Below are 27,586 nucleotides of genomic sequence, written 5' to 3' on the forward strand. Positions count from 1 at the left end.
ACTAGGAGGGTAGTGAAGCACTGGAATGGGTTCCCTATGGAGGTGATGGAATCTCCTTCCTTAGAGGTTTTCAAGGCCCAGCTTGACAAAACCCTGGCTGGGATGATTTAGTTGGGATTGGTCCTGCTTTGAGCAGGGGATTGGACTAGATACCTCCTGAGGTCCCTTCCAACCCTGATATTCTAATATCTGCGGTCCCAGACACAGCCCTAGGAACCTCCTTCTTGCAGTGTCCAGTTATGCCTGCTGGATGCTGCAAACTTATATGAGTTTGTCAATCTAACAAAGAAATTGATATGCACCAGGCTCGTTATCCCAAGGGGAGACTCTGACATGCTTCAAACTAAACACGCTTCTTCAGGTAGAACAAACAAACAGATTTATTAACTATAAAGATAGATTTTAAGTGATTGTAAGTCAAAGCATAACAAGTCAGATCTGGGCAAATGAAATAAAAGCAAAACGCCTTCTAAGCTGATCTTGGCACTTTCAGTGTCCTTACAAACTTAGATGCTTCTCACCATGGGCTGGCTGGTTGCCCTTCAGCCAGACTCTCTCCTTTGATCAGCGTTTCAGTCGCTTGGTGGTGTTGTCTGTAGATGGAGGCGGAAGAGAGAGGAAGAGCATGGCAAACGTCTCTCCCTTTTATCATGTCCTTTCCTCCCTCTTGACTTTGCCCCCCCCTGTTCAGAGTCAGGTGAGCATTACCTCATCGCAGTCCCAGACTGACCAAAGGAAGGGGGGTGACTCCTTCGAGAGTCCAACAGATTCTTTTGTTGTTGCCTAGGCCAGCGTCCTTTGTTCCTGAAAGGCTGGGGTGGGTTTGTCCCATACCTGCCCTGATGAGGTGAGAACTGCCTCTCTGCTCTTTGGGAGTTTTTTCCTGGGCTTGCTTTAAGCCATGAGGACACATTTTCAGCCTCATAACTACATACATGAAATTACAACCTATAACATTAGTATAACCTCACTATAACAACCATGCTCAGTGCATCATGAGAACTTCCGAAGACACTTGACATGACCAACTTTGCATTGGATACCACACAATCATAAGGATGAACATGGGGGGTAGGGTGTTCCCATGAGGTACAGAATGTCACACCAGGATCTCAGAGCCCTATACGGGTGGTGGGAGCAGATTTCAACCCAGAAACTGGGTCCAAAGGCATGTGCCAGTAGCCCCTGGTGAGATTCACAGTAGTGAGATAACACCCCCACCCCCTGCCCCCCGTCTAGGATTTTGTTATTCCTAAGCCTGGGGCAGGTATCAAACATGGTGACGGCCTTGAGCTTCCAACTGTGCACCCCAGGTCTGATTGACCTGTCTTGCTTGGGGTCCAGCCCCATGGGTGAGTCCCGGCGGCTGGTGGGCAGCTGGATCACCCCTAATGCCAGCACGTCACTGACCTCTCTTTCCAGATCCTGGGCTGCTTTCCCGGTGACTGTGAATGGGGAACACCTCCCCTCCCCCCAGGCACAGCTAGATAGTGAGCCCAGGCCAGCTGGTGCCCGGCTGTGGGTACAAACGCAGCCCCTCTGATCTCAGCCAGCGGGCAGGGGTTAGCTGGCCAGAGAGGGGAAGTTATTCCAGAAGGGAGGTCGGCTCCTGGTTTAGGAGAGAGATTCCCTTTCCCCTCTTCTGGTCCCTGATCAGGCACATTGTCGTACCAGCCCTTTTGCCGTTCCTGGGGCCCGGCTAGGTTCTTCCTGGCCAAACCCATGAGCTCAGTGAGCTTTCCCCAGAATCCACTACCCATTCCCCATTTGTTTCTCATCAAGTCCAGGGGTCCCCTCTTTCTCCTTCCATACCCCAACTCAAAAGGGGGGGACCCCTGTGAATTCCCGGGGTAGTAAACGTTCTGCAGCAGCTCTCGCTGGGTGCACTGAACCGCCTGATGTTTAGAAAGGAGGGACATCCCCCTGGTGGTACTTCTGGGGGACCACCAGACACCCTCTGACCCCCCACATTCAGTTTTCCCTCAGGGAGCCCTTTTTGGTCCCGGGTCGCTTCTCTCACCTGGATTCTTCCCCAGGATCTCGCAACACCCCACAAGGCCCCCGCTTCTTCCAGGAAGGATCCTTCTGCGGCTAGGTCTTGAATTCAGCTGCTGGGTTTGGGGCCAGCCCACAAGGGCTGTGCCTCAGTTTCCCCACCTTGGGACAAGGCCTTGGTCTCAGCCCTGTCCCTGGCAACTCACTTCCCCACATTGGTGGTTCCACGTGCCCCTGCTGGGTAGATTGCCGGTGCCAGGCCAAGTGGCTCTCCTTGACCTTAGCCACAGGCAAGGACCGGGGCACTGTCTGGCCAGTTCTTCAGTCCATCCCACATCAGCACCTCTGCAGGCAGCTGATCATGCACCCCAACCTCTTTGGGGCTCCCATTCAGATGCGTCCTTGCTACAGGACCTTAACTGGGGGTCTGACCACCCCCAGCACCTGTGTCCCAGTGAGGGTAGGGAGTGGGCCCACTGCTTTGGTCGCCAGTGGAAGCCACCTCTCCCCTGTGCAGGGCTGTTGTCCCACTCAGCTCCAGGGGCTGGCTACAGATGGGCAGAAAACCGGAGCTCCGCAGTTCTTCCCCTGTGCTACTAGCCAGGGGGGAAAGGACCCCCGTCCCTGCCAGCCCCATTTACGGGCCATTCACATGCTCATTGGCTCCTGCCCTGTCCGCCTGACAATCTCTGGGTTCAGCTCTTTGGCCGTTCCTGGCATGGGGTTTGGATCCTGTCTTAAAGAGACGCAGTCACTTCCCATGAGTACATCAAGGCTGACGTGCTGAAGGACCCCAGCTAAGAGCCCTGTGTCTGCACAGGAAACCCGGGTGGATGGCAACTGGCCGGGAGCCTTCCCACAACTTACACGCCCCCCCCCCCCCCCCCGCAGCTGGTGAGGTTGCATCACACCCACAAGAGTCTCGGTCCCAGAAGCGAGTCGCTCTGTGAATGTCTCCCCACCTGCCGCTCCCCCTTGGGATCAGAGGGGCCTGAGCCCAGGACTCATCTGCTGGGCTTGGAGGGGAAGCCTGTCTGCCTTCCCCCTTCCCCTGGCCAGCTCTGCCCCAGGAGCTGGCCGGGTGACCCGTTCCCAGCTCACTCTCTCAGTCTGGGTCACAGGCTGTCTTCCCTTCACCTGTTAACCCTTTGACGGTTCTCTTGGGCGAAAATTTCCTGTCTCTTTGGGCGTGACACCATCTTGAGTCCTTTTGGGCCATAGTAATTACAGTTCAGGTCCCTCAAGTCCCACGAGGTGGGTCGGCCCTCCCCAGCCTTCACGGGCACCCCTGAGTTGGGCTTCCTGGAGTCCCACCTTTGAGAGGTCTCTGGGGGAGTCCCCTTCTGAGTCCCCGATGTGGGTCTCCCTCCTGCCCCCGATCTGCTGTCCACAAGCTCATCCACTACAACGCAGATCTATGGGCTTCTGGTCCACTAACTAGGCTGACCAGACGTCGCGATAAGATCGGGACTGTCCCGATATTTAGTTGTTTGTCCTGTGTCCCGACCGATGTACGGTCGGGATGGCATTTGTCCCCATATTTTGCTTCGACAGCACTTTGGCTTTTTTGTTGTTGCTTGGAGCGGCAAAAAACCTAGAGCCGGCCCTGGTCGTGGGGTGAGTCTATGGCTGCCCCGCCATGTGTCCCGATATTTTGTTCTGGTCACCCTACCACTAACCACACCTTAAGGTCTGGAGGGCAGATGTCATACAGCTGCTCCAACCCCACCAGGTTATACAAGTCCTCTGCGGTAGTGGCCCCCACTTACGAAGATATTCCCCCAGCAGGTTGGCGACCTTCTCGTAAGTGACCCCTGAGGTCTTGCGTACACTCTGGAATCGTTTCCTGTACACCTCGGGGGTCCGTTCAAACTTCAGCAGCAAAGCCTGTTTGACCAGGTCATAGTCCTCCGTCTCAATACCATCCCTTTGGCTGAATGCCTCTATGGCCTTGGGACCCAGCAGTGGGGTCACACAGCGAAGCCTGTCTGCGGGGTCAATCTGGTTCAGCTTACAAGCCTTCTCGAAGTCTGTGAGATAGCATCAATATCCCCCCCACTCCTTAAACCGGGGCAGCAGTTTGGTGTCTAGATTCCCCACAACACTGGTGTCTCGGGGCCCTTCCCCACTTACCCCCTTGGAGGACTTCTTGGCCCCGTGCTCCTCCAACTCTGACTCGTGCTTCCGCTGTTCTGCACGGTCCACCAGCCTCTGCTCCTCCATCTCCATCTCCTTCGCTTCCAGCTCCAGTCTCCACAGCTCCTCCAGGGAGAAACCTGACTGGGGTCCCCCTGGGCTGACTGGGGAGTTGGGTCTGAGAGACTCCCGGTTGTTACTCTGACCTCCCCCACGGCTCCTTCCCAGCTTTCCGGGCACCCTGGGCTCTGGAGCCTGTTCCTCAGACTGGTTGTTCTCCACAAGCTGAGCCATCAGCTGCTCCTTCGTGAGCTTCCCCATGCTCAGCCCTCTCTCCTTGCCCAGACGTGCCAGGTTCCTCTTACGGAGCTGGTTCTAGGCCATTTCCGCCCTGGTTCCTTCAATTCCCTCGTTTTATCGCTGGCGGCCACTCACTGCAAAGCCACTCACACAGGGTGCAGCCACCAACCATCCTCTGCTACCACGTTGTCACGGACCCACAGGTCAGGCCCACTTCTGGCCCTGTGCGGTCCCTGGGGGGAACCCCCTTCAGTGCAACAGCCCTTCTTGGGGGTCCACTCTCTCTCGGAGGTTAAGCCTCTCTGCCTCCTGGAGCTGCACCTCTCTGAGCCTTAGCACATCTGTTTCTTGCCATGGGCTCCCTCAGGGAGTCCACTGGCTCTGGACCCCCGGAGCCTCCACACCCAGAGGGAATAATGCCCCCCTGTTTTCCAGATTGGAGCAACTCTCCACCTGCATAAAACAGGAGGGTTTATTGAGCATCTGAGCCCAGCACAGGAAACTCTCCGGGCCCTCAAGCCTGGCCTCCCTCAGCACTGCACATCCCAGTCTCTCCTGCATCCAGGTGGGCTCTGCCTGCTCCCTCTCTCCAGTTCCAAGACCCCCTGCTTCCCACCCGGGCATCTGATCTCACCGGCCCCAAATCCCGCCTCTGTCCTTTGTCTTCTGTCCAGGTAAACAGGGTCGCCTGGGCCTTCTCTTCTCTCAGCCGTCCTTTGTTTCTCCTCTGGCTGGAACCTGCTGGTCAGGTCACTGGGGTCCTCTCTTCGCAGCCCATTGTCCTCCTACTGGCTGGAACTGGCTTGTGAGTGCCGAGCTGGGCCTCCCGGTCACCAGGTCACCAGTCACTGGGGTCTCCATTCTCCAGGCCATTCACTGACCCTCTGTAACAACAAACTCCCTCTCCCATCACCTTGTTCAACCAGTAACACCCAGGGAAGCTGAGTCCAACGCCCTCTGCGTGCAAACCATTGGAAACAACAAGAAAACCCTTTGCTTCATCACAACTGCTAAAATAGACCCCATCTCTTTGCATGCACTGTTGGGATTGTGGTTTCCCATGTGCATTACTTTGCATTTATTGATGAGCCAACAAAAAATACTCATATCCCCGAAGAAGGATCCGGAATTTTTATTCTCACACCTAACTCCCAATTCCTTGGTTGTGGATGGCGTTAATGACCTTGGGAGGTGGCACCATGCTAAGGTTACTCCCTATACCAAAGATCAGAAGTGTCTTGATCTTGTTGGTTGCCAAAGGTCTCAAGTTGGTCCCAAGCAATGGTCTCACGTTGCAGTGGGGAAGGTCTAGTTTGGATATTAGGAAACACTATTTCACTAGGAGGGTGGTGAAGCACTGGAATGGGTTCCCTAGGGAGGTGGTGGAATCTCCTTCCTTAGAGGTTTTTAAGGCCTGGCTTGACAAAGCCCTGGCTGGGATGATTTAGTTGGGGATTGGTCCTGCTTTGAGCAGGGGGTTGGACTAGATACCTCCTGAGGTCCCTTCCAATCCTGATCTTCGATGAGTCTATGAAAAGCTACTCCTCTGTGACATTATCATCCCGGAGAGCGAATCAGGCGTTTGTGTCAAAATGCAACTCTGAATTTAACACCTTTACTAACGATTTGCCACCAAAGCACCAGGCCCGATTTTAAGGCCCATCCCGGGTGAAGGTCAACTCTTGGCACAGACGTCTTCGCAGGGCTTCGTAGATGCTGCCGGAACTCCAGCCTGGTCCATTTTCACCATGATTGTGATGGAACGAGCATCTTGGCTCCGGCTCTCTGGCTTTGCTAGAGATCGCAAATGATCTTCAGACTCTACGGACAATTCCCTTCACCCGCCGAAGGAGTCACAGGCAAAGACCTCGCCCACCTCACTCGGCTACTTTTGTGGCCGACTGGAGCCTCCGACGCAGAGATGCCAAAAAGAAGCTGGCTTACTGCCACATCTACTTCATCCCAGCTGTCCACATCCCCTCAGTGCCCGTGCTGATGGCTTGGTTGGGAGTCTGAACCTGCTGCCGTAGTCTCAAAGCCTTTGGATGTCACCTCTTCCAGTTCCAGCCTCATTCATCAAGTAGGTTTTGGAGGTCATAATCTCTTGGTTATGCCATCCATTTCACCCCCGTCCCTCCCAACCACCCTCCTTCCCCATCCCTTCCTAGGGACCCATCCTAGGGACCCATCTCATGACCGAATCATAGAATCCTAGAAGATCAGGGTTGGAAGGGACCTCAGGAGGTATCTAGTCCAACCCCCTGCTCAAAGCAGGACCAATCCCCAACTAAATCATCCCAGCCAGGTCTTTGTCAAGCCTGACCTTAAAAATATCTAAGGAAGGAGATTCCACCACTTCCCTAGGTAACGCATTCCAGTGTTTCACCACCCTCCTAGTGAAAAAGTTTTTCCTACTATCCAACCTAAACCTCCCCCACTGCAACTTGAGACCATTACTCCTCATTCTGTCATCTGCTACCACTGAGAACAGTCTAGATCCATCCTCTTTGGAACCCCCTTTCAGGTAGTTGAAAGCAGCTATCAAATCCCCCCTCATTCTTCTCTTCTGCAGACTAAACAATCCCTGTTCCCTCAGCCTCTCCTCATAAGTCATGTGTTCCAGTCCCCTAATCATTTTTGTTGCCCTCCACTGGACTCTTTCCAATTTTTCCGCATCCTTTTTGTAGTGTGGGGCCCAAAACTGGACACAGTACTCCAGATGAGGTCTCACCAATGTCGAATAGAGGGGAATGATCACATCCCTCGATCTGCTGACAATGCCCCTACTTATACATCCCAAAATGCCATTGGCCTTCTTGGCAACAAGGGCACACTGTTGACTCATCTCCAGCTTCTCGTCCACTGTAACCCCTAGGTCCTTTTCTGCAGAACTGCTGCCGAACCATTCGGTTCCTAGTCTGTAGCGGTGCCTGGGATTCTTCCGTCCTAAGTCCAGGACTCTGCACTTGTCCTTGTTGAACCTCATCAGATTTCTTTTGGCCTAATCCTCTAATTTGTCTAGGGCCCTCTGTATCCTATCCCTGCCCTCCAGCTTATCTACCTCTCCTCCCAGTTTAGTGTCATCTGCAAACTTGCTGAGGGTGCAATCCAACCATCCTCCAGATCATTTATGAAGATATTGAACAAAACCGGCCCCAGGACCGACCCTTGGGGCACTCCACTTGATACCAGCTGCCAACTAGACATGGAGCCATTGATCAGTTACTTCATGAACTAACCCGCCCCCCTCGTGGCTCTTCCCAGACTCCATCTCCAATTGACCCGCCTCTTCCTGGAACCGTGGGCACCAGAACTGGGCACAGGATTCCAGCAGCGGTCGCGCTGGGAATGGAAACACGGTGGACCCTTGGCGATTTGTCAACATCTGTCTTGAATAGGCAGATGCTCGGAAACGTGGAGCCTTGAGGGAGATTTGAACCCCTGTCCCCAAAGACAGAAGTGACGCGTGTGGGGGACACATGTGGGGGCCTTCCCCCTCCCCCAGATTTCTGCCAGTTTTTTGCTGGCTGGGTCCTCACCTTGTGCGGCAGCTTCAGGAGCTGGCGAGATGCAAGCTGCGGCCATGGGGACAGGCAGCAGGAAACAGCTGTGTGACGTAATGCGTGTAATAAGGGGACAGGGCCAGAAAGAGTTAATTAACTCTCAGACTGACCTGACCCATGGCCGAACTTTAAAGCCTGGTTAGGAAGAGATGTAAATAAATAGAGCTTTGCAATGCAGCGGGCATTGTTAGAGATAGAAGGGGAGATGTTCGCTCAGGTCTTGTAATGTCAGCAAACAAGTCTTGTCTATTGCTAAGCTTTGGTTCAAAGATCAAAAAAGGAATATTAACAGTTAGGAAGACACTTGAGTGAAATAGGTTTATTGTCTATATGTCTCTTTGAAGGTTGTGGTAACCTGTATCTGAACTGTTTAATGGATAAATTACCCTGTGCTAATTGCCATGATGTTTGGGAGAAGGAAAGTTAAGCCGATTGTTTTCTCAGGCCAAAAGGCTGCAGAAAATGTCTAAAAACCTTGGAACAGGATCCTCCTTCATCTCAGATCTGCTTTGGGTTTCAAGAGGGGGAAACCTTAAGCCATAAGGATGGAGATCCCCAGTCACTGACTGGAGTCACCCTGAACATGGACATTGGACTATAACCTCTGGACTATTTCTAAAAGGTCTTTTGGCAACTACAAGCTCATCTCTGCTCTGTGTCTGAACCTCAAGAATTGAACTCAAGTCTGTCTGTACATAGATCTTTCAACCAACTCTCTCTCTTTTCCTTTTTAATAAATTTTAGCTTAGATAACAAGAATTGACTATAAGCATGTATTTGGGGTAAGATCTGAGTTACCATTTGACCTGGGTCTGGGGCTTGGTCCTTTGGGGTCAGGAGAACCTGTTCTTCGATATGATGAGACAAGATTTTCAGAATTTATCATCCTATGTTTGACGTGTGTGTCTGGATGGAGGCCGGAGGCTGGATCACTTTAAGGGAACTGCGTTGTTTGGACATCTGAGTAACCCAGGACGTGCTACAGAAGCTGTTTTGGGCTGGCTGGGTAAATCTAAGTCCTGGAATATCCACCAGCATTCGGGGTTGGTCTGCCCCGTTTTGTTTGCAGTTCACCCTGATTGAGTGACCTCAGCTGGCTCCCACGGGCAGCACCCTCACAAGCCAGGAGTGGCAGAGGGGGGCCGCTGAGGGTAAGAGGGGGGCACCTGCCTGGCGGGGAGAGACTCAAGCTGTTCAGGGGCAACCTTTAAATTGTGCTCCCCACCCCCTACTCTTAGCAGGTACCAGCCGTCTCTGCCCCGAGAGACTGAACCAGTCGGCAATGCTACGAGCTGCTTTGAGGTTGGGAGACAGGGCCAATGGCTGGATTTAAAAAAAAAAATGTATTTGTTTTATAACCAGGATGAATTGGATGCAACTGTGTCACCAGGAGAGGGACTCCGAACGCCTGGACTCTGCTGGCTGCCCATGGGAAGCTGCTTCCCCCTGCGCTGTGCCTCGGTTTCACCCCCAAAGTACCGGGAGAGCCGCAGCTGAGCAGTGGTTTAGGGATTAGTAAAACAAGGCCCTTTTTGTTTTATTAGATGAAAAGATGAGTGAAAGAGATGCAAGGGACAAGAGGGAACAAAAACGGCGGAGGGAAAAGTTCAAGAAAAGAGACTTTTTAGGTGAAAAACATTTATGACAAGCGCAGCTCTCGCTGAGCAATGCATGCTGGAAAATCTGGTGAATTCTCCCAGAATGCATCAGCCGGTATGAAGCCCACAGTGAGCAATGCATGCTGGGAAAATCCAGGCAGTTCTCCCAGAATGCATCAGCCGGCATGTAACCCACAGTGAGCAATGCATGCTGGGAAAATCCAGGCCGTTCTCCCAAAATGCATCAGCTGGCATATAGCCTACACTGAGCAAGGCATGCTGGGAAATCCAGGTGGGTCTCCTAGAGCAGAGCAATGCATTGTGAGATGCACAGAGAACGGAGAGGGCTGCCTGCCGAACGTCTCCGGCTGTGGCAAAAACCACAGCTGGCCTCCTGGTGAGGACTGGCTGTGTGGCCATGGGGCTGGAGGCTCACCAGCTGGGAATGACTTGGGGCAGGGGGGAGGGTGAAAGACGCATGAGCATACCCAGGGGGCCAGAGAGCCTGTCTCGCTGAGCATGCCTTGTCAGCCAGAGATGCAGTCAGCGAGGGGGGTGTGGTGGCTGTATCTAAATCCATCGGTGGGAGTCCAGCCCCAGGGCAATGTTGGCACCAGAACGAAGGGGGATCAGTGGGCCAGGGATCAGTGGATGCCGGAGAACAGAAGGTTTCTACCCACTGGAGACGCGTGGGCATGGGACAGCCTCCCACGAGGTGCTGTGGGGGCCAAATGGCTTAATTCATTTTGCGAAAGAGCTGGAGAAATATCTGAAGGGGGTTGAGCGAGGGTGTTGCTCATGAGGATCGGGGGCAGGGCTGGCCAGGCTCTGGGTCCCCCCTTCTCCCCCCGGTTTAGATCTCACATTCCTAATAGTCATGCTTCAGGGCCCCAGTTGGTCCCCTGCAAGGGTCAGGAAGGGTACTTGCCCCGGTGGCTCCTGGCCCTGTTCATGCATTGGTGGGCCTGCTTCCTCTGAGGCACAGCTGGGACATGGGGCGGGGTTCGGAGCATCCTCTCGCCAGCAGCCTGGCTGGTGGGTCTCGCTCACGGGTTCAGGATCCAGCCAATCGCCTGATTTGGGCCGGGAAGGAATTTGCGCCCCCTGGGTCAGAGTGGCAGGGACCATGGCGGGGGGCGGGGTTATGGCTTCCTCTGTAGCATAGGGCACAGCTCCCCCGTGGGGCTCATCTGGGCCCGTCTCATGTAGTTAGTCAGAGCCCCCCACCCCACTCCCTGCCCGCCCTGGGGCCAGCCCTGCCAGCCACGGGAGTGCACCCCCTGCCGAGCCCCCACCCCGCTCCCTGTCCCCCCAGCGCTCCCTAGCGCCGCCCTGGGGCCAGCCCTGCCAGCCAGGGGAGAGCACCCCCTGCCGAGCCCCCACCCCGCTCCCTGCCCGCCCTGGGGCCAGCCCTGCCAGCCAGGGGAGAGCACCCCCTGCCGAGCCCCCACCCCGCTCCCTGCCCGCCCTGGGGCCAGCCCTGCCAGCCAGGGGAGAGCACCCCCTGCCGAGCCCCCACCCCACTCCCTGTCCCCCCAGCGCTCCCTAGCGCCGCCCTGGGGCCAGCCCGGCCAGCCAGGGGAGAGCACCCCCTGCCGAGCCCCCCACCCCGCTCCCTGCCCGCCCTGGGGCCAGCCCTGCCAGCCAGGGGAGAGCACCCCCTGCCGAGCCCCCACCCCACTCCCTGTCCCCCCAGCGCTCCCTAGCGCCGCCCTGGGGCCAGCCCTGCCAGCCAGGGGAGAGCACCCCCTGCCGAGCCCCCACCCCGCTCCCTGCCCGCCCTGGGGCCAGCCCTGCCAGCCAGGGGAGAGCACCCCCTGCCGAGCCCCCTGCCCCGCTCCCTGCCCGCCCTGGGGCCAGCCCTGCCAGCCAGGGGAGAGCGCCCCCTGCTGAGCCCCCTGCCCCGCTCCCTGGCTCTCTTCCCTGCTTAGCCCGAGAACCGTCTGAGGACCAAGGTCACCACTGACTTCCCCTGGCCACCCATCCATTCCTTCCATCCTGCCCCACCTTGCCCAGGGCTTCTTCTAGCCCCCCCCGCCCCGCTCCGGCCCATCCACGTGGGGCAGGAGACATGTAGGCTGGGGCCGCCGGAGCTGCGCTCACACGTGGCTGCCCTGGGCCATTGGGCTGCTTCACACCTAATGCGACGGGGCAGCTGGGGCCAAAGGGTTAATCCCCGTTTAGCTCAGCTGGGGGATTAGGATTGGGGTGGGGGAGGGGAGCGGGCAGGTTTATGGACGTGCCGGGCGCCACGTGTCGCCGTGATTTGGCTAATACCAGCCGAGGCTGATGAGATCAGGTGGATTTAGGCCAGGACAGCTGTCCTCGCCCGCCGCGACCCCTCCCGCTTGGCCTGCCATGGAAATGGGCCATGCAAGGCCCCATGCGTGTGGGGCGGGAGGGACGAGGGGCCAGGGGTTGCCTGCTGTCAAGGCAAGGGTCATGGCGGGCTGGTACAGGCTGTGGGGTCATGCCCTGGAAAGATGGTTGCCATTGTTAGCATTATAGTCACCCCTGGTGGCCATGTATGGCCGCTGTTATTCACAAATATGGCTGCCGTTAACAGTAGGTCTACAGTTCACAATATGGCCACCGTTGTTAGCAATACGGCCACTGTTAGTGACCATATGGCTGGCATATTGGCAATATGGCCGTTGTTAACAATTTGTCTACTGTTATTCGCCATATGGCCGCCACTGTTCGCAATATGGCCGCCACTGTTTGCAATATGGCTGCCATTCGCAATATGGCTGCCACTGTTCGCAACATGGCCGCTGCAGTTAACAGTTTGGCGGCCGTTGTTGGCGACAGGGTCACCATTAGCGAACATATTGCTGGCATGGTGACCATATGGCCATTGACGCAACACGCTTTCCTGGTGATTTTCAAGAGCCGCCCGCCCCTTGTAACGCTTTGCGATGCCGAAACAAACCCGCACAAGTCAGGACCCACCCACTAAATGTTGTGTAATTTATGCACAGTCCCTTGGCAATTGGCCACCGCCATAGTTAGCATTATGACTGCCGTTTGTGACAATACGGCTGGTGGCCACCATCGTTAAGAATATGGCTGCCGTTGTGGGCAATACAGCCACCGTAGTTGGCGTTGTGGTCACTGTTGACATCGAGATGGTTTCCATCATCCGTGAGATGGATGGTCCTAGCCGCAAGACGTCCACCCTTGGAAGTAGGGTGGTTGCCGCTGACAACAAGAGGGCTGCCCCTGGCAGTAAGATGGCTGCCGTTGGGTAGCAAGACAGTACAGTACACCTCACTCCCCACTCCCCTCCCCAGAGCCAGGGGGAGAATCCTGGCTCCCAGCCTCCCTGCGCGAACCACTAGCCCCCACTCCACCCCCCCCCCCAAGCTGGGGAGAGAACCCAGGAGTTCTGGCTCCCAGCCCCCCCTGCTCTAACCCACCAGCCCCCACTCCCCTCCCAGAGCCGGGGAGAGAACCCAGGAGTCCTGGCTCCCATCTCCCCCACTCTCTGCCTCCCATTCTGACACCTGTCTCCTCTCTCTTCCAGGTGCACCGTTCCCCGTAGCTCCGGCGGCAGTGACCTCCCCTCTCGTGATGTCGGGCGTGGCGGCCAGACCTCTTTACACCCGAGCCTCCGGGGCCTGGCCCCCACGGGGCTAAAGAGCCCGGCGACCTCTCCCCCCCTTGCACCCGTCCCCTCCAGGCTCCCTTGAACCATGCCTCCCGCCTGGTTCGGTGTCCACAGCTTTCTGCTGCGCCTCTCCAACCACCCCAGGTGGGGACGCCGGCGGCCCCAGGCCCCCCTGCTCTGGCTCCTGCTCCTGGGCTGGCCCGCCTGGGTCCAGCCTGCCACCTTCAAGGTGGGGGTGATGGGGCCCTGGACCTGCGACCCCATCTTCGCCCAGGCCTTGCCCGAGGTGGCCGCCAAGCTGGCCGTGGGGCGGCTCAACAAGGACCCCACCATGAACCAGGGCTACTGGTTCGACTACGTGTTGCTGAACGAGGAGTGCCAGACCAGCCAGGCGCTGGTGGCCTTGGTCAAGGCCGAGCGCTATGCCTCGGGCTTCGTGGGGCCGCTCAACCCAGGGTCCTGCGGGGCGGCCGGACCGCTGGGCCGGGCCTGGAACAAGCCCGTCTTCTCCTGGGCCTGCCTGAACGGGGACGCCGAGGTCGAGCGGTGGGGCACCTTCGCCCGGCCCCTGCCCCGGGCCTCGGCCGTCCTCTACGCTGTCCTCCAGTTCTTCCGCTGGGCCCACGTGGCTGTGGTCACCTCCCGGCAGGACCTGTGGGTGGAGGTGGGGCAGGGCCTGGCCAGCTCCCTGCGCGAGTTCGGCTTGCCCGTGGGCGTGGTGACCACCATGGAGCCCGGGGCCGACGGGGCCCGGAATGCCTTGCGGAGGGTGCAGAGAGCCGACAACGTCAGAGGTACGCCGGTGGGAGAGGGGCAGGACTCCTGGGTTCTCTCCCCACCTCTGGGAGGTTAGGGGAAGAGGGGTCTAGTGGGTTAGAGCAGGGGGGGCTGGGAGCCAGGACTCCTGGGTTCTCTCCTGTTTCCAGGAAGGGAGTGGGGTCTAGTGGTTAGAGCAGAGGAGCCAGGATTTCTGAGTCAGGAATATCTGGGAGCTGAAACCGGACAAATTCAGACAGGAAATAAGGGGTCCATGTTGCCCCGGGAGGGGGATCAGCCGCCAAAGGAGGGAGAATGCCCCATCACTGGGAGACTTTCCCAGCCAAGGGGGCACGCTGGTTGAGCTGGAAGCTGCGGGTTCGATGGTGGGAGGGCTCAGCGAGGTCCCCTGGGCTCTGGCCAGCCCTGCTGGCCTGGAGACGTGTGCATTTACCAGGGGCTGGGTGCCTAGATAGAGATGATGGGTGTGGGTATAGGGGGATGGATGGGCAGAGAGATGTAGGGGGAATGGGTAGATAAATAAAGGCATAAGAATGTTTGTGTGGGGGTAGATGGACAGAGAGGTGTGGGGGATGGATGGATGGACAGACAGAGAGGTGTGTGGGGTGGTTGAATGGACAGACGGACAGAGAGAGGCGTGGGGGGGTGGATGGATGATTGGGCCTGTGGGGGATGGATGGACACATGGAGACGTGTGTGTGTGTGTGGGGGGGGGGGGGGTAGATGGATGGATGGAGAGCTGTGTGTGAGGGATGGATGGATGGATAAAGAGGTGTGCGGGGGATGGATGGATGGACAGACGGAGAGGTGTGCGGATGGATGGGCAGATGGAGGGGTGTGTGGGACAGATGGATGAATGGACAGATGGAAAGGTATGTGTGGGGGATGGATGGATTGAGGCTGGAGAGGTGTGTGGGATGGATGGGCGGACAGACGGAGAGGTGTGTGGGGTGGACGGGCGGACAGACGGAGAGGTGTGTGGGGTGGACGGGCGGACAGACGGAGAGGTGTGTGGGGTGGATGAATGGACAGACGGAGAGGTGTGTGGGATGGATGGGTGGACAGACGGAGAGGTGTGTGGGGTGGACGGGCGGACAGACGGAGAGGTGTGTGGGGTGGACGGGCGGACAGACGGAGAGGTGTGTGGGGTGGACGGGCGGACAGACGGAGAGGTGTGTGGGATGGATGGGCGGACAGACGGAGAGGTGTGTGGGGTGGATGGGCGGACAGACGGAGAGGTGTGTGGGGTGGATGAATGGACAGACGGAGAGGTGTGTGGGGGATGGATGGATGGAGAGACAGAGGCGTGGGGGGAATAGAGGGTGTGCGGGGATGGGAAGTCAGAGGACTCTTGGGGTGACGGGTGGAACACCGAAGTCCTGGTGCAAGGGGGAAGCCCGATCCCAAGCCGTGGGTGGCTGGGGGACAGAGGGGGGGGCCAGCTCTGCCCACCGCTCTAACCTGTCGGGCACTTTTCAGCCTTCTGGTGCGTCTTCCTCCCCTCCCCCCTTATGTCCCCTTGCCCCCCATGTCCCCGCCCCCCGCAGTGGTGGTGATGTGCATGCACTCGGTGCTGCTGGGCGGGGAGGAGCAGCGCCTCCTGCTGGAGAAGGCCGAGGACCTGCGCATGACGGACGGCACCTTCATCTTCATCCCCTACGACGCGCTGACATACAGCCTGCCCTACCGCCGGACCCCCTACCCCGTGCTGGGCAATAACACCAAGCTGCGGCTGGCCTATGACGCCGTGCTCACCGTCACCATCGACGCCCCCGAGCGCGGCTTCCGCGAGGCTTTCCAGGACGCCCAGCGGGCGCACGAGTTGCCGGCTCACCTGGACCCCGCACAGGTGGGCACCAGACACGGAGGGCACAGGCCGTAGGATGCTGGTCTTGACCCTGGGACGGGCAGAGAGGCAGGGGTGTTGGGACCAGGGCCAAGCGGGAGGCGGGTTGGAGGTGCACAGATGTGACCAATGAGGAGACAGCACCCTTGGGCAGCTGGAGGGGGCGTGCCAAAACCCACCACCCGCTGCCCCTGACCCCGTCCCCCCGCTGCCCCCAGGTGCACCCGCTCTTCGGCACCATCTACAACTCCATCTACTACCTGGCCAAGGCGGTGGAGCGCACACAGCAGGCCGGCCGCTGGGTGATGGGCTCCAGTGTCGCCGAGCATGCGCGGGACTTCCAACTGGACGGCTTCTGCCAGCCGCTGGCAGCAGACGAGGATGGCGACCCCGTGGTGAGCTACATCATCCTTGACACGGACGGCAAAGGGAACCACCTCTGGCCCACCTACAGCGTGGCCACGGGGCCCAAGGGGCTGCGCTACGTGGGGCATGCCATCCACTGGCCCCACAGTGCCAGCCCCGGCACCGACTCGAGCTGCTGGTTCGACCCAACATCTGTCTGTTCTGGGGGTGAGCACTCGCTGTCTGTCCGTCTGTCCTCTGGCCTCCCGATGTGTCCCTCCCTGCACGTGTCTGGTCTGTCGGTCTAGCTGGACATCCACCCCGTGCATGCCCACCTGTCTGTCTCTCTGTCCAGCCATCTGTCCCCAAGCGCAGCCATCCACCCGTCCGTCCATCTCTACAAGCACCCATCCACTCGTCCATCCAGCGATCCGTCCCGACATGTATCCATCTACCTGTCCATCTATTTATCCGTCCCCGTGCTAACCCACCCTCCTGTCTGTCCATCTAACTGTCCCCATGCATACACATCTGCCTGTCCGTCCAGCCATCTGTCCCCATGCGCACCCGTCCGCCCGTCTGTCCGTCCATCCATCCCCACATAAACCCATCCGCCTATTTGTCCAACTGTCCATCCCCATGTGCACCCATCCACCATCCATTTATCTATCTGTCTGCAAGAGCACCCATCCACCTGTTGGTCTATCCATCCATCCCCATGAGCACCCATCAGGCCATCCATCCAGCCATCCATCCCCACGAGCACCCCTCTGGTCATCCATCCAACCATCCATCCCTATGCACCCATCCACCCGTCCGTCTTTCCGTCTGTCCCCACACGCACCAGTCTGCCCGTCCATCCAGCCATCCATTCCCACGTGCACCAACCCACCTATCTGTCCAGCCAGTCTTCCCTACGTGCGCCCGTCCGCCCGTCCAGCCATCTGTCCCCACATGCACGCATCTGCCTGTCTGTCCAGCCATGCATTCCCAAGTGCACCAACCACCTGTCCGTCCAGCCAATGTTCCCTACACGCACCCTTCCACCGTCCCTCCAGCCGTCTGTCCACATGGGCACCCATCCGCTCGTCCATCCAGCCATCTGTTCCTACGCACACCCATTTGTCCGTCCGTTCAGCCATCCATTCCCACGCGCATCCATCCGCCTGTCCGTCCATCCAGCCATTCATTCCCACGCATGCCCGCTTGTCCAGCCATCCGTCCCCATGCGCACTCATCCCCCTGTCCGTTTATCCATCTGCCCCACACGCACCCACCCACCCATCTGTCTATCCGTCCGTCCCCATGTGCACTCATCCGCCTATCTGTCCAGCCATCCGTCCCCATGTGCACCCATCCACCTGTCCATCTATCCATCCGTCCCCATGTGCACCTGCCTGTCCATCTATCTATCTGTTCCTATGCCCGCCACCCCCTCATCCATTCAGCCATCCGTTCCCATGTGTACCAACCCATCTGTCCCCACTCACCCCCTTCCACCCGTTCATCCAGCCATCCGTCCCCATGCGCCCTGTAATGATGCTGGCTTTGGTGGGACCCAACTGAGAATACCAATTCAGGACAAATTGCTTAAAGCAGGGCAGTTACAGCCCAAGGCTGGGGTCTCTGTGCACACCAAGGCAAACCAAACCAGCCAAACAGAGCAGACTTTGGTTTTGTCCCACTGGCTTAACCACAAGTCACACAAGCAATTCCCTTAGACACGCCGGTTTCCCAGTATCCCCACCAGTGCCACTCATTATGGGGATAGATGGTCATGAAAACCAATACCCCAGTAAAAGAAAAAAGGTTCCCTCGATCTCAAAGGACCAAGCCCCAGACCCAGGTCAATATACAAATCAGATCTTACCCACAAATCACGCCATTGCCAACCCTTTAGAATCTAAAGGTTTATTCGTAAAAGGAAAAAGAGAGAGATGAGAGCTAGAGCTGGTTAAATGGAATCAATTTAATATGGATATGAGTTAACAGTGTGCCCTTGTTGCCAAGAAGGCCAATGGCATTTTGGGATGTATACGTAGGGGCATTGCCAGCAAATCGAGGGACGTGATCGTTCCCCTCTATTCGACATTGGTGAGGCCTCCTCTGGAGTACTGTGTCCAGTTTTGGGCCCCACACTACAAGAAGGATGTGGAAAAATTGAAAAGAGTCCAGTGGAGGGCAACAAAAATGATTAGGGGACTGGAACACATGACTTATGAGGAGAGGCTAAGGCAACTGGGATTGTTTAGTCTGCAGAAGAGAAGAATGAGGGGGGATTTGATAGCTGCTTTCAACTACCTGAAAGGGGATTCCAAAGAAGATGGATCTAGACTGTTCTCAGTGGTATCTGATGACAGAACAAGGAGTAATGGTCTCAAGTTGCAGTGGGGGAGGTTTAGGTTGGTTATTAGGAAAAACTTTTTCACTAGGAGGGTGGTGAAACACTGGAATGTGTTACCTAGGGAGGTGGTGGAATCTCCTTCCTTAGATATTTTTAAGGTCAGGCTTGAGAAAGCCCTGGCTGGGATGATTTAGTTGGGGATTGGTCCTGTTTTGAGAAGGGGGTTGGACTAGAGGACCTCCTGAGGTCCCTTCCAACCCTGATATTCTATGATTCTATGATTCTAATTCCATAGAGCAATGGCCAAGTTCTTGGTTCAGGCTTGTAGCAGGGATGGAATAAACTGCAGGTTCAAATCCAATCTCTGGAGAACATCCCCAGCTGGGATGGGGCTTTCAGTCCCTGGTTCAGACCTTCAGTTTGTAGCCAAGTCCCTCCAGAGGCAAGAAGCAGGACTGAAGACAAGATGGAGGAGCTGCAGCTGCTTTTTATATCCTCTGCCCTGTGGACGATCACAGCAGCAAGATGGAGTCTGGCATCACATGGGCAAGTCACATGTGTCCTCATGACTCAGTCTGCTAGGCCGACGCCATTGTTTACATGTTAGTTTGAATGTTCCCAGGAAAGCTCAGATATGGATTGGCATCTCCCAAAGTCCATTGTCCGTTAAGCGTTTCTTGACTGGGCACTTACTGAGAATAGTCCCTTCTCAAGAAGCTGAACAAATGCTTCGCTGAGGCTACTTAGAATCAAAACACACTGAGATACAAGTCCATAGCCAATATTCATAACTTCAACTACAAGAATGATACACACCCAGAGACAGCATAACCATAATCAGCAAATCATAAACTTCCCATAGACACCTTACACGACCATCTTTGTACAATATTTGCTGCAAATATATAACAGTGGTTGCAACAATGATCTACATGATCACAGGTTATGTCAATAATGTCACATGCCCCTGTCCGCCTGTCCGTCCAACTTTCTGTCCCCTCATGCACCCATATGCCCATTCATCTGTCCATCTGTTCCCACATGCACCCATACGCCCATCTGTCCGTCCATCTGTCCCCACATGCCCCCACCCACCTATCTGTCCACCCATCTGTCTGTCCCCATATGCACCCATCTGTCTGTCCATCCAGCCATCTGTCCCCATGTGTGTCCATCCCTCATCTGTCCAGCCATCTGTCCCCACACACACCTTCCCAACCATCTCTGCACCCACCTGTCCTTTTATCCATTGATTCTCGAGTGCGTCCACCCATCCGTCTGTCCATCTATCTCTCTGCATGCACATCCATCCACTCATCCATCCATCTTCACACACATCCAACTGTCCATCCACCCATCCCCATGCCCAGCCACCCATCCGTCCTCACGTATACCCACCCACCCGTCTGTCCGTCCATCCACCTGTCTATCCATCTATCCCCAAGTGCACCCTCCCAACAACCTCCCATCCATCTCCCGCGCACCCACCCATCCACCCACCTCCCTCCCCACATAAACCCACCTGTCTGTCTGTCCATCCATCCATCCCTCCCTCCACCCCTTTGCATGCAAACGCATCTGTCCACCCATCCCACCCCATGCACAACCCCCCATCTGTCCATCCATCCATCCGTCCCATGCACATCTACCCATCTGTCTGTCCATCCACCCATTCCCATATGCGCCCACCTATCTGTCCATCCATTCACCCACCCATCCATCTGTCTGTCCAGCCATCCATTTGTCTGTCCCACCCTCCTCACACCCACCCATCTGTCCGTCCATCCACTCACCTCTCCGTCCAATCATGCATCCCCTTGCACATCCATCCATTTCCATACATGCCTCAGACTGTCTGTCTCTGTCCAGTTCCTGTTCATGGTGAAGGACTTTAGTGGTGGCCATGTTGGATCATGGCACTTCCCGCTGTGCGCTAAGAATGCACTGGGCTGGCTATTTTATTTTGAGCTGACCTTTATTGGCTGGGCACAGAGCCTCTCCCCTGTGTGTCATAGACCCCATACTGCTCCTATTCCTGGAGAATTTCCTTTGGCTGGAGCCTGTGTTTTCGGAGCAGGCGACTCATGGCTCTGCACCGGCCGGGAATTCCTCAGCTGGCCACAGATTTGCCCAGTTTGATGCTTGACGGTTGCCCTGGGACCTCCTGGCTTGGTTCTGGAGCCTTCATTATCCCATGACCACTTGATCTGTGGCCAATAGTCAGAGAATCCCCTTCCCCTGCCCTCTTTCCATCCGTGGGGTGGCAGGGAGTGAGGGGGGGTCCTTTTGGGATGGAGGAGGGGAAAGAGGAGGAGTTCTGCTGAGCAGAAATGGGGAAAGAGGAGGGGTCCATATGGGTGAGATTGGGGGAGACGAGGGGAGTCCTTTTTGGGGTATTGGAACGGGGAGAAGAAGAGGGTCGGACCCCGGAAACCCCTTGTAAGTGATAGCGGAGGGCAGAGGAAATGGGGGCATTCCTGTGTGGGTTTCAAGGGGAGAGGGAGGGCTGAACCTGAGTGGGGCTGGGGGACCTGGAGGTCTTCCCCACCCTCCATCGCTAACCCCCCCTGCTGTCCCTCCCCTGTAGGGGTGGACCCCAGCTTCATCCTGCTGCTCTTCATCCTGGTTTCCAGCTTGATTGTTGGGGGAACGGTTCTTGCTTATTACATCAGGTGAGAGCTGTGGTGGGCAACTTCCTGCTATGGGCTAATGGCGTCATTGGCGGCTAAATTGGATCCCAACCCATTCCGTTGTGGGCTCATGGTGTCATTGGTGGCCACGTGGGGTCCCGGCCCATCCCGTTGTGGGCTCATGGCATCATTGGCGGCCACGTGGGGTCCCGGGCCATCCCGTTGCGGGCTCATGGCGTCATTGGCGGCCACGTGGGGTCCCGGCCCATCCCGTTGCGGGCTCATGGCGTCATTGGTGGCCACGTGGGGTCCCGGCCCATCCCGTTGTGGGCTCATGGCGTCATTGGCGGCCACGTGGGGTCCCGGCCCATCCCGTTGTGGGCTCGTGGCGTCATTGGTGACCATGTGAAGTCCCGGCCCATCCCGTTGTGGGCTCGTGGCGTCATTGGCGACCATGTGGAGTCCCGGCCCATCCCGTTGTGGGCTCGTGGCGTCATTGGCAGCCACTTGGGGTCCCGGCCCATCTCGTTGTGTGCTCATGGTGTCATTGGCGACCATGTGGAGTCCCGGCCCATCCCGTTGTGGGCTCGTGGCGTCATTGGCAGCCACGTGGGGTCCCGGCCCATCTCGTTGTGGGCTCATGGCGTCATTGGCGGCCATGTGGGGTCCCAGCCCGTCCATATTGGATCCTTGTTCCTTATCGCTAGCTGTGGGCTAACAATTGTATTGACAACCATGCCGTCTCCTGGCTTTTCCTGGGACTGGCAGGCAGAGGTTGCCAGGGGAGGCCCCACATGCATGCCTGCTGCCCTACTATCTCCATAGACTCCCCCTTTTAATTAATCCTGGGGGGCAGGGGGTCATCTGGTGTTTCCATGTTCCAGTGCCCAGCAGGGGAGGTAGCCCAAGCAAGGTTCCCCCCTCCCATTTCCCAAGCTGGGCTCCCCACATCCTTTCCCAGCAGTCAGGGGGGAGGTGCAATGCCCCCCACACACTTCGGGGCTTGCACCCCATGCATCTGTGTTTCCACACCCTGCAGGCGCCGGATCCTGCATGCCCAGCTGATGAAGGGGCCCAACAAGATCATTCTGACCATGGACGACTTGACCTTCATCCACACCCAGAGCAGCAACAAAGTAAGAAGCAGAGTGTGGGGGGCAAAGGACGGCGGGGGGGGGGGACCCCACTGGGGCCAAGGGGTGGGGGCTGTCCAGGGTGATGGGTGGGGCGGAGCTGGGGAAGTGGGTCTTCGGAAGGGGTAGGGAGTCCTTGGGGTCAGGGGTTTGGGACGGTGGGGTGAAGCGGGAGGAGGGTTGGAGGTCAGGTAGGACGGCCATGGTGACGGCATTGGGGGAGAGGGGCCAGAGGGATCAGACGTGTTTCCTGGGGTCACAGACATGCCTCAGGGTCAGGGACATTGGGCAGTTGCGCCCCCGGGGTCAGAGGGAGAGACACCCCCAGGGCCGGGGGATTGGGGTCAGAGATGCCAACTGGGGGTCATGCTCCCTGGGGGGGGGCAGAGGGGCACACCCTAGAGGTCAGGGGTCAGAGATGCCCACCCTAGAGGTCGGGGTCAGAGATGCCAAAGGGAGTTCAGTGGGTGGAAGGGATCTGGGGGTCAGAGGCCCCCTCCCAGAGCCAGGCTGATGCTCTGCCCTTGGCCCTGGCAGAAGATGGACGAGAGCCGCACCAGCCTGGCGGGGAAGAGTGTCTCTGACATGAGGAGCTTCAAGAGCCTGGCAGCTGCCCCTGACAACACCAACATGGCTGTCGCCGAGGTAACCTTCCCCCAGCCCCCCCCGGTGCCCCCCCGGTACCCCCTCCCTCTGCACCGGCTCCAGGGCACAGACCCCCCACCGGGTAAATACCCCCTGGGCACAGCCCCCAGGGCACAGACCCCCCTCTCACTGGCTAAATACCCCCTGGGCCCTGCCCTCAGGGCACAGGCCCCCCCCACCAGCTAAATACCCCCTGGGCACTGCCCCCAGGGTACAGACCCCCCCTCACTGGCTAAATACCCCCTGGGCACTGCCCTCAGGGCACAGGCCCCCCACTGGGTAAATACCCCCTGGGCACTGCCCCTAGGTGCCCCCTCCAGGTTAATATCCCTGGGCACTGCCCCCATGTGCCCCCACCAGATAATTGCCCCTTGTGCACAGCCCCTGAGTGCTCCCACCAGGTAAATACCCCCGGGGCAGTGTCCTGCAGGTGCACCCATGAGGTAAATACCCCCTGGGCATTGTCCCGCACTGGGTATTTACCCCAGGACACCCTCTGCCAGGTAAATATCCCTTGCTGGGAAAATACCCCCTGCGTAAGTATCCACCTGGGTTTCACTCCCTCCGTGTCTCCCTGGGATGGCTCTTCCCACCACCCCTGGCCGTGCCATCCCCCCTGGGACACCTGTGCTTCCCACCCTGCCCGCCAGCACCATCCATCCCCTCCTCCATCTGAACAGGATCCCCCCTTGCTCCTCCACCTCCGTCCCCTTTCCCGACCCCGCCGGCATTCGGGGTGTCCCCCCTCGCCCCCGCTTCTCTCTCCCCCACCCCGCCAGGCCACATGATTGACAGCTGCTTCCTGCCATCCTTAGGGAGATGAGAAGCAAAAATGCAACAGCCACGTCCCCTTCCTCCTCCTTTTGTTTAACAACCAAGGGCTAGTGGCAGCCGTGCAGGTAAGCGGCCAAAGGCTCCAGGCACTGCCTTTGGGCTCCCGCATCCTCCCCCTCAGCTTCTTCCCTCCCTGCCCCCCGGGTTTCACTCCTCTCCCACGGACAGGAGGGAAAGCAGCGGCTATGGCACCTGGTAGCCGCCCCCCACTTCCCCGTCACCTGGCATTCAGTCAGTAAGACCACTGCCGGGCCTGGGTCCAATCTCCTCATCAGCCGCATCACCCGCCTGTCGGATCTGCCTGTCCCTGGAGGGAGAGGGGGATCCCCCTTGCCGGGGGAGGGTATTTTGATTTTTTTTTAATGGTGCGAGAAGTGAGAATTTCTCCCCGCGATGCACACGGCATGCAGTAGGGGGCACCCCGGGGAAGGGGGAGTGGTTCTTACTATTGGTGTTACGGGGCCAGCTACTGCTCACCGGGGCCCCATTGTGCCGGGCGCTGCCCAGACCCCGATCGAGGGCCGGGCTCTCTCATGCCGGGCGCTGCCTGGACTCAGACCCAGATCTGGGCCTTGTTGGGCCAGGTGCTGCCCAGACTCCGACCCAGATCTGGGCTGTGTTCCTCTTGTAATGATCCCCAACTCCAGGAGCTGCGTGCCACCAACATCGCAACCCTCCTGAGCCCACGTTCAGCAGCTGACCCATCGGCCAGTGGGGTCTCCTCGAGGCTGAGACTCAATTTCCTCTCGCCTGGCAGCGGGGTTCGGGCGGGGATGTGTGACAATGTGAAGTCCCACTGGGGACTCTCCCAACACCAGGGGTGACTCTTTGTTGCCCACTAGTGGCCAGTCCGGGTATGGCAATGGGTGAATTTTTGACGGCCGCTGTCCGAATTGCCCTGTTCTTTCTGTGCCAAGCGGGACAGCCTGGAATTTTATCTCTGTTCTTTGACACGAGGCCTCAGATCAACCCCAGCTGGCATCCTTGGCAGAATAACCCCGCGGGTGGAGGACATCCCATCCCGCTTTGCAGCTCCAGGCGAAAGTTCAGGGGGTTGGAAGCCAGATGCGTTCAAACTCTTGCGTGGGACACAATTTCTCCCTGTGCTAAACCGAATGGCATGTTTCTTAGCCATAAAGAAAGGGAGGGTTTTGTAACCCTGCCATGAGTCCCCCCCCGTGACCCTTGAACTCTGGCTCTAAAATTTTGGGTTTTCTTACCAAAAATACCCCAGGTTTTTTTGTTTCTCCTGCTTTGTTTGAGTTGTGTGAAGCAGAATCTGTTAGCAAAGAGGCAGGACGCCTGGGTTCTATTCTTGGTTCGGTGGTGAGCCCTTGGGGAAAGGGCTGAGTTACTCCATGCCTCAGTTTCCCCCGACTCACACACCCCTGGAAAATTGGGTAAATGGTGCCTACTGCCTCCTGAAGTACTGGAAAATGGGGTTTGAATCCATCAGGTTGACCACAGTAGTATACAGTTCGATAGCATTCATCACCATATATTTTTGGACAGGTTTCCAAGCCCCATTTAGGGTTTATATCCCACCCTCCATCCCCGTTTCCGTTGGCGTCGAAGTTCGGCACCATTGGCCATTTTGAAAAAAAACCCTGTTGATTATGTTTTATGTTTGAATGGGGGGGGGGTGTTGCATGCTTCTGCTTTGATACATTTGATTGTTTGTTTAGAGAAAAAGGTTGAAAGAATAGCGTGAGAGAGCTTAAAGATTAAATAATCAAAAAATTTTTTCCAAATGGCCGATGGCGCCGAACTTCGACACCAACGGAAACGGGGACGGAGGGTGGGATATAAGCCCTGAATGGGGCATGGAAACCTGTCAAAAAAGACATGGTGATGAATGCTATTCAGCTGTATACTACTGACCACCCTTCCCCCCGCCGAAAACAGCTCTGGTCTTTCGGGTCCCGAGGCCCCGATCCTATCAATGAATCTGTCCCACGCAGGATTGGTGTTTTCCACTCCGATTTTGGCTACGCGTCCATCTGAGTGGGACTCTCGGAACTCAGTCTGTGCGGAAGTGCGCTGGTGAATCGGGGAGTTTTGAATCGAGTTGGTCAGAAATGGATTTTCTGTCTTGCAATTTTTTAATTTTTTTTTTAGATTTTTTTTGGGGGGGGGGGAATCAAACACAATTTTTTTGAGGGGGGTACATTTTCCACCTTCAAAATTTCAGAATTTGAAGGGCAAAACCCAATTTCGAAATAGATTTCATTTCAGCTGGAAGTCTCTTGTCTCGAGGAATTCCAATGTTTCGTTCAGCTCAGTCCGAACTTTTTCCATGGTTGGTTTGAAATCTCTTTGACGATCAAGTAATGAAAAGTCATTTCACAATGGGAAAAAACCCACCCAAATGTTTCGCCCCCAAATCAGATGTTTTTCACCCTTTTGAAATTGCCCTCTCCCTGCTTGCTCCTTGCCAAAATTTTTGGCATCAATTTTGTTCAAAAAATTGGGGGTGGCCCAAACAGCATCTGCCAATGGGAAACTGTTTTGCTGAAAATTTTCCTACTGCCTCTACTGGGGAGAGATTGACAAAGACCTGTGAAATGGGGTTTTGAGAAGGAAACCTTAGCCTGGCGCAAACCTTGCTCCCCCCCCCCCCCCGAATCATAGTCCCCATAGCGACTGGTGGGACGGTGCCATAGCTGGCTGAGCGGCTGCCTGCTCACGCCGCGTTTGTTCTCTTTCTGGCTGGGGTGGGTGATCGTGGGCCTGGCTTTCCCCAGCTGAGGACGAAGGCATGAGGCCAAAGCTGCAGGATGCAACAATTTTGATGGTGGGTCTTAGCCAGCTGGGAGGGGCAACTAACAACTCAACCCCCCTCTGCCATCCCCAGACCCACCCCCACACACCCCCAGGCCAGATGCCAACTCTGTTCAGGGCATGGGGGGGTGGAGCTGGGGGGGTGGAAAAGGAGGGTTGCATTTTTTAAAGCTCTAGCACTAAACACTGAGCAGCCCTGTGCCTGGTGGTTAAAAGGGGAAGGGCTGGGAGCCAGGACTCCTGGGTTCTCTCTCTGGCTCTGGGATGGGAGTGGGGGGTCTAGTGGTCAGAGCAGGGGGGAGGGCTGGACATCAGGGACTGGCCCCAGAGCCTGGTGCAGTGAGGGATAAAGAACCGAAGCACCTGGTGCTGAAAATGCAGGGGGCAGCCTATCACAGAGTGTGGGGGAGTCTGGGCCCTGCACCCCCCTCTTCCTGGGATTCACCGTGACTCTCAACCAGCCAGTAAAATGGAAGGTTTATTGGACAATAGGAACACAGTCTAAAACAGAGCTTGTGGGTAGAACCAGGACCCCTCGGTAAAGTCCTTCTCGGGGGCAGGGAGCTTAGACCCCAGCCTTGGGGTTCCCTGCATTCGACCACCCAGCCCAAAACTGAAACCAAAAAATCCCCCTCTGCCAGTCTCACTCCTCCTCCCCCCGGCTCCTCCTCCAGCCTTTGTCCAGTTTCTGGGGCCAAGGTGTCACCTGGGTCCAACCCCCTCCCGGCTCAGGTGACAGGCTCAGGTCTCCTCACTCCAGTGGAGTCACCCCCGGCTCTCCCATCCCGCGTGCAGACAGTCCCAGCAGATGTAGACGGCATTCCCCAGTCAGTCCTCCCTGCTCCCTCACATCTCTCCCCGCTTTGAGACTGAGCTGAGCGGGGTCACTCTGACCAGTGACCTGGGGAAGTTCGGGGCCCCCTCTCCGGGACAGCGCATCTGCTATCAGGTTGGCACTTCCCTTCACGTGGACCACGTCCATGTCCTAATCCTGCAGGAGCAGGCTCCACCTCAGGAGTTTGGCGTTGGCTCCTTTCATCTGGTGCAGC

At 57.1% G+C, this 27,586-nt stretch overlaps 1 protein-coding gene across 1 annotated transcript in view; it reads left to right on the top strand.

Annotated features, from left to right (window-relative positions):
- Positions 1–13,287: 13,287 nt before the first annotated feature.
- GUCY2D (guanylate cyclase 2D, retinal) overlaps positions 13,288–27,586 on the top strand; it is a gene marked incomplete at its 5' end in the record, with an annotated part of 34,466 nt that continues 20,167 nt past the window's right edge. The window contains 7 exons of the mRNA XM_084616601.1: positions 13,288–13,996; positions 15,527–15,828; positions 16,044–16,398; positions 21,102–21,186; positions 22,184–22,280; positions 22,815–22,922; positions 23,738–23,821. Of these exons, the coding sequence (XP_084472727.1) occupies positions 13,288–13,996; positions 15,527–15,828; positions 16,044–16,398; positions 21,102–21,186; positions 22,184–22,280; positions 22,815–22,922; positions 23,738–23,821 (1,740 nt within the window). The remainder of the gene's footprint in view (positions 13,997–15,526; positions 15,829–16,043; positions 16,399–21,101; positions 21,187–22,183; positions 22,281–22,814; positions 22,923–23,737; positions 23,822–27,586) is intronic.

Source organism: Lepidochelys olivacea (assembly GCF_965140295.1).
Source record: "Lepidochelys olivacea isolate rLepOli2 genome assembly, chromosome: 28".
NCBI classification, from domain to species: Eukaryota; Metazoa; Chordata; order Testudines; family Cheloniidae; genus Lepidochelys; species Lepidochelys olivacea.